The following is an 11,554-nucleotide window of genomic DNA, read 5'->3' as shown; positions in this document are numbered from 1 at the left end:
GGGTCTAGTGCATCTTGGTGAATGACTGGAAGGTTATCTCTGTGGATGGATATCTTTCTGTCTGGATGAATGGGAGGAAGAACCGGGAGACTATATAGGAGTAAGAAAGCCAGGGAGTCATGATAAGGTAGTCAATGTTCAGTAGAGCAAGAGAGTGGAAAGAGGAAAATTTTATGGCTTGACAAACAAGTGGAATGCTCAGGAAGAGGGCAGAATAGTCAAGGAAGTGGTCATCAATAGAATTTTGTCTTAGGTCTTGAACAAAGTGATGCCTGTAGATTGATAACAAGTTCATAGCTGTGAATGTGAGAAAGAGCACCATGGCGACAGGCACAGGTACAGAGGAAGGCAATGTGACCTGTTTAGCCAGCTGGATAAACTGAAAAATCTCAGACAATTCCAGAAATCATGGGGACAATAAGAGGCAAGGATGGGTGATTTGGTGAGCCAAATTGATTAATGCTATAAAGTGAAGGGCTGGATGGCATAGGAGAGTCTTAAAATATTAGGCCTATGTCATGAATTAACTCTCTGTCTGTCTTCTCTACAGGATAGTGGTCCTACAATCTAAGCATTTGTCCCAGCATGAGACATAATCCCCACAACAGCTCAGAGTTTCCAACTTTCACCCTGACAGGGCTCCCAGGGCTGGAGACCTTCCAACACTGGATGTTTTTGCTCTTTGGTACCCTCTACATTGTTTCCATTGTGGTCAATGCCCTTATCCTTTTCATTGTCAAGGAAGAGCATAGCTTGCATTAGCCTATGTACTACTTCCTGTCCCTGTCTCAGTTAATGATCTAGGTGTGTCTTTCTCCACACTGCCCACTGTGTTAGCCACATTTTGCTTTCACTTAAGGAAGATCAGCTTTGGTTCTTGCATGGCTCAAATGTTTTTTATCCACCTCTTCTCTTTCATGGAGTCTGGGGTCCTGCTGATTATGAGCTTTGACTGCTATGTGGCCATCTGTAACCCACCACGCTATGCCATCATGCTCACAGATACCCGTGTTGTACACATGGGCTTGCCTGTCATCATCCGCAGCTTCTGCATGGTTTTCCCACTGCCTTTCCTTCTAAAGAGGTTGCCCTTCTGCAAGGCCAATGTACTGTCCCATGCCTACTGTCTGCATCCAGATCTGATCCTCCTTCCCTGTAGTGACATTACCCTCAATAATATTTTTGGTCTCTTCATTGTCATTTCTACCTTTGGCCTGGACTCTGCACTCATTCTCCTCTCCTATGTGCTCATACTGTGCTCTGTACTCACCATTGTATCCCGGCAGGAATGGTTAAAGACACTCAGCATGTGTGTGTCACACATGTGTGCTGTGCTCATCTTCTAAGAGACCAGCAACTTAAAACACCTTGTATATATAGAGACTGCTTTATCAAAACCTCATGGGAAATGCAAACCAAAAACTTACAACAGATACACACACAAAAAGGAAAAAGCAACCCAAACACAAAAGCTGGTCATCAAACCACAAGAGAAGAGAACAAAAGAGGAAGGGAAGAAAAAAGACTTACAAAAACAAACCCAAAACAATTAAGAAAATGGCAATAGGAACATATATATAAATAATTACCTTAAATGTAAATGGATTAAATGCTCCAAACAAAAGACATAGACTGGCTGAATGGATACAAAAAAAAGACCCGTATATATGCTGTCTACAAGAGACCCACTTCAGACCTAGAGACACATACAGACTGAAAGTGAGGGGATGGAAAAAGATATTCCATGCAAATGGAAATCAAAAGAAAGCTGGAGTAGCAATTCTCATATCAGACCAAATGGACTTTAAAATAAAAATTGTTGCAAGAGATAAGGAAGGGCACTATATAATGATCAAAGGATCAATCCAAGAAGAAGATATAACAATTATAAATATATACGCATCCAACATAGGAGCATCTCATAAGGCAAATGCTAGCAGCCATAAAAGGGGAAATCGACTTTAATCGATAGCAGGGGACTTTAACACTCCACTTATGCCAATGGATAGATCATCCAGACAGAAAATTAATAAGGAAACACAAGCCTTAAATGACACATTAGATCAGATAGACTTAATTGATATTTATAGGACATTCCATTTGAAAGCATCAGAATATACTTTCTTCTCAAGTATATATGGAACATTCTCCAGGATAGATCACATCTTGGGTCAGAAATCAAGCCTTGGTATATTTAAGAAAATTGAAATCGTATCAAGCATCTTTTCCAACCACATTGTTATGAGATCAGAAATCAATTACAGGAAAAAAAATACTGTAAAAAACACAAGCACATGGAGACTAAACAATATGCTACTAAATAACTAAGAAATCAGAGAGGAAATCAAAAAATATCTAGAGACAAATGACAATGAAACACAATGACCCAAAATCTAAGGGATACAGAAAAAGGAGTTCTAAGAGGGAAGTTTATAGCAATACAATCTTACCTCAGGAAACAAGAAAAATCTCAAATAAACAACCTAACCTTACCCTAAAGCAACTAGAGAAAGAAGAACAAACAAAACCCAAAGTTAGTAGAAGGAAAGAAATCATAAATATCAGAGCAGAAATAAATGAGACAAAGAAAACAATAGCAAAGATCAATGAAGCTAAAGGCTGGTTCTTTGGGAAGATAAACAAAATTGATAAACCTTTAGCCACACTCATCAAGAAAAACAGGGAGAGGACTGAAATCAATAAAATTAGAAATGAAAAAGGAGATGTTACAACGAACACCACAGAAATACAAAGGATCATAAAAGAGTACTACAAGCAACTATAAGCCAATAAAATGGACAACTTAGAAGACATGGACAAATTCTTGGAAAGGTACAACCTTCTAAGACTGAACCAGGAAGAAATAGAAAATATGAGCAGACCAATCACAAGCAATGAAATTGAAACTGTGATTAAAATCAAATCAAAACCACAATGAGGTATCACCTCACACTGGTCAGAATGGTCATCATCAAAAAATCTAGAAAAAATAAACGCTGGAGAGGGTGTGGAAAAAAGGGAACCATCCTACACTGTAGGTGGGCATGTAAACTGGTAGAGCCACTATGGAGAACAATATGGAGGTTCCTTAAAAAACTGAAAATAGAGCTACCATATGACCCAGCAATCCCACTCCTGAGCATATATCCAGAGAAAACCATAATTCGAAAAGATAAATGTACCCCAATGTTCATTGCAGCACTATTTACCATAGCCAGGACATGGAAGCAACTTAAATGTCCATCAACAGAGGACTGGGTAAAGAAGATGTGGTACATATATACAATGGAATATTACTCAGCCATCAAAAAGAATGAAATAATGCCATTTGTAGCAATGTGAATGAACCTAGAGATTGTCATACTAAGTGAAATAAGTCAGAGAAAGACAAATATCATATATCACTTATATGTGGAATCTAAAAATGGTACAAATGAACTTACTTACACAATGGAAATAGAGTCACAGATGTAGAAAAGAAACTTACAGTTACCTGGGCGTCAGGGGTGGTAGAGGGATAAATTGGGAAATTGGGATTGACTTATACACATTACTCTATATATTCAATAAGACAGATAACTAATAAGGACTTACTGCATAGCACAGGGAACTCTACTCAATACTCTGTAATGACCTATACGGGAAAAGAATCTAAAAAAGAGTGGATATATGTATATGTATAACTGATTCACTTTGCTGTACACCTGAAACTAACACAACATTGTAAATCAATTGTACTCCAATAAAAATTAAAAACAAAAAGACCCACACCAGCAAAAACATTGATTCATGGACAGCTCAAAAAGTCCTTAGCATTTTTTGGCATAAAGTATTTTTTAATTAAAGTATGTACATTTTAAAAGGCATAATGGTATTACACACTTAATAGACTATAGTATAGTCTATTAACATAACTTAGATACTCTGGGAAACCAAAATATTTGTGTGGGTAGCTTTACTGTGATATTTGCTTTTATCCAGTGGTCTGGAACAAAACCCCCAATATTTCTCTGACATATGCCTATATTTCAAAAAATGCTATAAATTTGAAATGTCATTAGAAATATAGATATCATCTAACTCTGTTCCCTCTGCCTATGTATATTGATGACACATTTCTTTTTGTTCCCCCTTATGCCTTATGTTATTTGCCTGACCTTTTTAGATTGAAGGCAAGGATGTGTCATTTTGGCTTATGTATTCTTAAGATATAACATTACCCCTGGAATTAAATGACTAAGTGATATATGCTTGCTGAAATTTCTGAGAACAAACATGAGAGCCTCCAAACTATTTCTAAGTCTCTAAATTTTTTTAAGTTTTTATTTTATATTGGAGTATAGTTGATTAACAGTGTTGTGTTAGTTTCAGGTGTACAGCAAAGTGATTCAGTTATACCTATATGTGTATCTATTCTTTTTCAAATTTTTTTCCCATTCAGGTTATTACAGAATATTGAGCAGAGTTATTAAGGATCCTGACACATTACCTAAAGATTTGGAAAAAAGAATAAACTGAATGTTTATAAATAAAGTAACTGAATGTTTGAAAATTTGGATAATTATAATAATATAACAACAATTAGTATAAGAGCAGCTAATGAATACTTAAGCCATGATATGTCTCAGGAAGTGTCCTAAGCACTTTCTAAGCATAATAATTGTCGCTGACATACTGAAAATAAAATTAAGGCAAAGAAAGTTTAAGTGACCTGTCCCAAATCACACAGTTAGTAAATTTTCAAATTATATTTTGAATCCAAATTTGCCTAACTCACAACCCCTGAGGGAGAAAAATGCAATATTTGTGCTTTCTTAAAAAAAAGTATTGCTGATTATACTGGGGAGAAGGATATAAATTTTTTTTTAAACTGTTCTGTAAAGAAAAACACTAGTATTGTTTTATTATAGAATAAGTAAACTGAGTTACCTTTTGTCATTATACTTCCCTAACTCTAAGTTTATTTAAAGTTACAGTTAGTGGTAAAAAAAAAAAAAAAAGACTCAGTATATGATAGAGAATATTGCTGGAAAGTTCCTGGTTCAGTGTTTTATATGATGAATACTTCATAAAGAGAATTTGCTCCCAATAATTTTTCCCTTTCAAAAGAATTCTAGAAATTCTCTGTCAAAAGCATCTCTAGAGAAACTATTTGCACAAAGCTTTTTGTTAAGTTCGTTGGTTTGGTTTTGTTTTTGGTTTGATTTTGCTCAGGTTTTCTTTGGAAAGTCAGCTTGGAATCTCTGTGCACTTCTTTTTGTCCCTTATCTAGATGTGGTCCAGAGCAGTACATGCCACACAAATCTTCCTTGCTTCTCTCCCTTGGGATCATGTAAACAAAGAAGATACATCCTTCCCTGAGGACCTGTAGGAGCCTATACGAATCCTTCTACTCAGCAGGGTGAGAAGTTCTACAGAAAGCTGAAGGCACTGGCAAGCAGAGACAGGTGAGGTACATGGTCATAGAATACAGAAAAGATGAGATAGGAAGTGAGGCTAAACAGGAAGAGTTATTTCTGTGAACTGAACAAAGAAATATGCACCATCTAGCTTTGGCTTCATCATCTTCTGCTCTCTCTGGGTAGAAAGACTCATTACAATTATCAAGGAGGAAGAAATTTTCCTCTACCCTTCTAGGTTCTTCTGGTTGGTCTAAAAATTAAATTGATATGAGACAGATTAACAGGAAAAAAAAATCCCCTGAAAGTTTAATAACATGTATGGGAGAGACCAGGAAAACTAAGCTACCCTTTGAAGTGGCCAAAACCCTCACCTTAAATACCATCCTCCGCTAAAGACAAAAGAGTACTTTGAGGGTTGGGAGAGTCAAATATGGGAGGTTACCAGGAAAAACACAGTTAACAAGGGTGTGGTTGTAGTTGCTATGGGGATTTAAGTCATTGCCTCTGCATTGATAATAGTTTCTAGAGATTTGGTCATCCCCCTCTTCCTGGTACAGCTAGGGAGACACTGTTACAAATGGAGATTTCCCTTATAAATGTAAATGTTTCTTACAAAAGGGTAACTCCTACTTGGTTTTCAGAATTTCTCCCATGTCTGCTATGCCTTAGAAAATAGTATGCCAAAGAGAAGTATTATGAGGTGGCAAATTCTGCTCCTGTACAATATATGCAGTTGACCCTTGAACATCTCAGGTTTGAATTGCATGGATCTACTTATACATGAATGCTTTTCAATAAATACATACAATAGTACTACACAATCCAGGGCGGTTGAATCCATGGATGGGGAACCAAGGATATGTAGAGCTGACTGGAAAGTTGTACATGGATTCTCAACTGCATGGTGGTTGATGTCCTTAAATCCCACATTGTTCAAGGCTTAACCATATATCGTACAGATCTAACATGTTAGAAACACAGATCTAACATGAAAAAGAACTAGCTAAGAAAGGACCAAACAGTGTAAAAAAGTCATTCAGTTCTGTAGTTGGCCTAAATGATTTTGCATTATGCTGAATGAATTATTTAATAACAATTAAATCCCTCATTACCAAGCAACAAGTTTTATTTTTATGCAAAGTTGTTGCTAGCCTGGTAATATACCTCCTTGTATTTGCCTTCCCTTTTTCCATGTTTTTTCTTTCCTCTCCTTCATTTTCATTACCTTCAGATTATGTCCTCCAATAAAGCATTATTGTAGGCTTTTTCTCAAGTTTTGTTCTAAAGCATTCAGACTTATTTTGGGTTCTGGGACCCAATTCCACTTTGTGGGGAGAAATTCTTGGACACCAGCTGAGTGTCCTAGAATTCAACTCGATTCTGACACAATCCTCCTGGAGATAGCGTCAGATCCCACAGTTTTAAGTCTCAGTCCCATGAGACCACCCTCCACTTCCAACTGCAAGCCCAGGTTACCACCCATGCTTCTAACCAACCGGCTACAGATTGGAGGTTCCAACAACCCCTTCATCTCAGGATGCCAATTAAAAGTCCAGGTGGTTACTTGTACTTCTGACTGACTGGCTACAAATCAGAGGTTCCCACAACCCCATCTTTGGGTTCAATCAATTTGCCAGATGAGAACTCAGAGAAACATTTTACTTACTATATCACCCATTTATTATACAATAATGTAATTCAGGAACAGCCAGATGAAAGAAATATAGAGCGTGGTGTGAGGACAGGAAGTGGAGTTTCCATGCTCTCCCTGAGCTCGCTCGCCACTCTCTCAGCACCTCCACATGTTCACCAACGTGGAAGCTCTCTGAACTCCCTCCCTTTGTGTTTTTTTTATGATGTCTTCATTACACAAGCATGACGGATCAAATCATTGGCTATTTGTGATTAATTCAACCTCCAGCCCCTGTCCGTTCCTTGGAGGTCAGGGGGATGACACTGAAAATTCCAACCCTCTAACCACATGCTTGATTCTTCTGGCAACCAGCCCTCCATCCTTAGATGGGGTCCAAAAGTCATCTCATTATCAACAAAAGACACGATATGCTCTCATCACTTAGCAAATTCCCAGGGTTTTAGCTCTGTGCCAGAAATGGAAATAAAGACCAAACATATATTTCTGATTATAAATCACAATATCACAGTGACCTAAAGGGTATAGCCAATGTGGCTTCAATCCTGCATGAATTGTAAAGAAAAATGAAAATAAAAACATTTAATAGATTCCTGAACACGTTGTCTTATGAACAAGTTGACTGATGCATGAACTTTAAGGCTTTTATCTAAAACAAATTAAATTTGGATTCTCTAATTGTTCATGATCTCCTGTGGTATTTCCGTTATTAACACTAAAGTCACCCGTTGGAAATAGTGAGTTATTATTTTTTCCCTCAATTTATAACGTCAGCATCTTTAGGTACTGTTATCACTACCTACTGAGGTACCTCTGCCTCTGGTCACTCTGTTAATTCTTTACGATGGAATTTTATACCTCTAGGCTATAACTCAGGTTTTTACAGTTTGGTCAGTTTCCCTACTAAAATATTAAAATCCTATATTCACATTTTCTTTTGAATGTTTGTATTTTATTTTAAAAAAACCCATGAATATAAAAGACCCTGGTTCCTGGGAAAAGCCTATGAGAACTGAGGAATAAACATCAGAACATCAGAATGTGGTGTGCATGTCACAGTCATGTGCTAGTGCCCTGTATATACTAGAAATGTGGGGAAATAAATCCAGAACAAGGTTCTTACTTCAATATCCATGGTGGTCTATAGCTAGGGCCAGCAAAAGGGAGGGTTCAATCACTATTCTGATCACTAAGTGCCTCTGAAAAAGGCAGCCCCCTGGGTAGCCACTTTTCTGAAATATGGTCATTTGGCTCTTTTCCTGCTCCGTGTTCATTGGCTGGAGCTCCAGGACCAATGGTGGTAAGGCAAAGCTTTCTCCACCCCCATGTCTCTCCCATCACACTCTAGTACCTCCTCTGAGAGCCCTCAGTTGTTGCATCAGCGATGTACTTCTTTCTTTGTTATTCTCTATTGCATCAACCTTTCATTTCTTTCATAGCAGTTACATAAAGTTGTAATTATTCATTGTTGCATTTAAAATGTCTTTATTTGTCTTCCCTCTTAAAATAGAAGCATCATAGAGGCAAAGAATATATGCAGTGGTAGATCCTTGGTAACTAGTACTCACTAAAATTTAGGGACTTTCCGTTAAATAAATGAATGATTAAATAAATAATTTTCATTAACTAACTAAATAAAGCAGAATAGATGTTTTCTATCATTAAAACTCAATGTCCGGTGATAGAACAGTAACATATCAAGAAAAGTGCTCCTCTAGGGATTTGAGTTTAATTTTTTCTATAAATGACTCTGACCTGATGATCTGGCCACTTTAGTTTAGTCTACATAGATAATATATGTATATCTGTCTCACTTTTCTGTAGCAGTTCCAGTCTTGGCCAGTCAGTATAAGAGGTAGATATGTTCTTCATCTATCTGATGTCTCATAGCATTAATAATCCAAACTCTGAAATTTAGGGTTCACTATGAAACACTGAGACTGTCAATGATAGGAATAATACATAATAACTATCTTCATGATTATTGTTGTCATGATTGCTTTTAAGTCACAATTAGTAGCCTGTAGCATTTTCTTCTTATTTTCTCCAGGAGCCGCCTGTAGATGCTGTACAAGCCACAAGATGGCAGGAGTGGTTTATGGAACTGCTGACTCAGCTGGGGCCATCCAGGGGGCACTCTGAGGGAAGAACTTGTAGACCCTTTACAAGGAGGGTTGGAGACGGGAAACCAAGGTGTCTTTCCCCACTTCTTTTTCCCGAGGGGAAATGCTAAAAAAAAGTCCCTTTTCTTTCCATTGTTGACAGCAAAGACAACAAGGTCATCACTCTTAAAAAAACATTGGCTTCTTTGGAGTCTTAGTCTGTATTCACGTTAACCCAAGAATGCACACAAGCCAACAATGCTCTTAGTGTAGGATGATGGAAACAGCCCCACACAGCTCCTGGCTCCAAAAACAAGACTGTATGCTTGAGTATTTTCATGCATGTGTATGTAAGTGTGTTGAAAAAAGGGCAGAGGGATTATAAATAGGGATTCTCTCTAAGGAAGATACAAAGGTAATGGTGAGGGGTCTTTCACTTTGTATTTAATATGTATGAAGTATATCTATTATGTTATATTTGTATCATGGAACTATTTAAAGTCTTCATGGAAATTTTAAAAGACTCAATTATTTACTGGTTACATGATCTTAAAAGATTTTCTCAAATTATCATATTTTATTTTTTTATTAGTAAAAATAAGATGTAAAAAATCTGTTTCATAGAGTTTTATTGAGGAATAATGAATGTAAATCTCCTAATAGTGTTGCATGAGGCTCACAGTGGCTGCTAAAATACCACTGCTAATGGATTTCTACTAACTATTAATTATCATTTTGTGCCTACCACCCCACATGCATGCACATACGTATCATCTTCTATCATGTTGGCCTCATGCAGTGCTAGATAATAAGCACGTGCTTAGCTTATATTTGTGAATGAATGAATACCTACCTTTAAAAACTTCATCCTCCCTAAATGTCTAATCCTAGATCCTGGTCATATAGCCATATATATTTTGATATCCCAAGCACTCTAGCACAGATTCTACTTCAAAGGCACTTAACAAATGTTGGTAAATGAACGTCTGTCTAATCTGGTTCACATGACTGACCCATGATGTAAGGCTTCTTACAGGTCTATACTAGATTTGTGAGGGCCACAAGGAAGGCAAAAGTTTCTGAGTAGATGCTTCTAACATCCTCAGAAAAGAGTTCCCCTGAATCCTCATGAGAATGTGCAAATTCAACATGCTACTCCCAAGAACACTTTGACCTACAGAGGAAAACCGCCACTAGCTCTGTAAGTTTGGTTCTTCCTGTTTTTAAGCATAACACCTTAAGTCACTCAGTCTCTGGGAACCTCAAAAATCTTGTGATAAATAGGACTAAAACTTCCACCAGGTCCTGTTTTTCTCACAGGGTCCTTGTAAGAATAGAATACAAGCCTTTCCATTAGAATATCTTACATACTATCGAGCACTGTGCTTGTAAGCAAAGTTTTACAAAGTCCTTGCTTTCTGTAGCAGGTCAGACCAGGTCTCTACTCATCCTGAATATCCAATAATCCCATTTTCACAAAATGCCTAATAATAACAATAATAGTAATAATAACAACTAAAACATCTATAATATTTACTATGGGCCAGGAATGATTAGGTGCATTACATGTATTAATGCATTTCATCATTAAAACAATCCAACAGGGCTTCCCTGGCGGCACAGTGGTTAAGAATCCGCCTGCCAATGCAGGGGACACAGGTTCGAGCCCTGGTCTGGGAAGATCCCACATGCCGTGGAGCAACTAAGCCCATGCGCCACAACTACTGAGCCTGTGCGCCTAGAGAACGTGCTCCACAACAAGAGAAACCACTGCAATGAGAAGCCTGTGCACCGCAACGAAAGAGTAGCCCCCGCTCACCACAACTAGAGAAAGCCCACGCACAGCAACGAAGACCCAACGCAGCCATAAATAAATAAATAAATAAATAAATAAATAAATAAATAAATAAAAAAAAACTTAAAAGCTTTAAAAAAAATTTAAAAAAAAAACAACAAAAGAACAATCCAACACACCAAACAGACCAAAGCACAGAAAGATTTGCCAGAGTATACAGCCAGTAGGCGGAAACTGACATTCTAAACCAGACCGTTTGATTCCAAAACTACTGCACTAGTTTATGTATAGAGAAGCATGAAACAGTGAGTTTTTAGAAATCCAGAGAGGTCGTAACTGGACTACCCATGCTGAGCCATAATTAAGTGGTTGAAGGTGCAACAAATCTGAGTGAGCTGGCGGCTCCACAGAAGCAAAGAGCCAAGTGAAGCTGGGGTTACTTGTGAGGTGCAATTGTAAGAGGGGTAGTTTTGCTTGGTAGAAGTAAAACTTTGAAGACTGTCTGAGTCCTTACTCACTGCTGAGTAAGGACCGGGAAATGTTTCATCTTGGTCAAGATTTGGTTGTGAGGCATGAGATAATGAGAATAGATACAGGGGGAATG

General features: G+C 37.6%; 1 protein-coding gene across 1 annotated transcript; it reads left to right on the top strand.

Moving 5' to 3' along the window:
• Positions 1-585: 585 nt before the first annotated feature.
• LOC132369823 (olfactory receptor 51I1-like) lies at positions 586-1,346 on the top strand. Its single transcript, XM_059929507.1, is given in 2 exon segments — positions 586-784; positions 787-1,346. Coding segments are annotated over 2 exon segments (759 nt in total).
• Positions 1,347-11,554: the final 10,208 nt, after the last annotated feature.

The sequence above is a fragment of the Balaenoptera ricei genome, chromosome 8 (genome assembly GCF_028023285.1).
Source record: "Balaenoptera ricei isolate mBalRic1 chromosome 8, mBalRic1.hap2, whole genome shotgun sequence".
In the NCBI taxonomy this organism is placed as follows: Eukaryota; Metazoa; Chordata; class Mammalia; order Artiodactyla; family Balaenopteridae; genus Balaenoptera; species Balaenoptera ricei.
The sequence above is the reverse complement of the archived record's forward strand: the minus strand, read 5'-3'. Positions and strand labels throughout refer to the sequence as shown.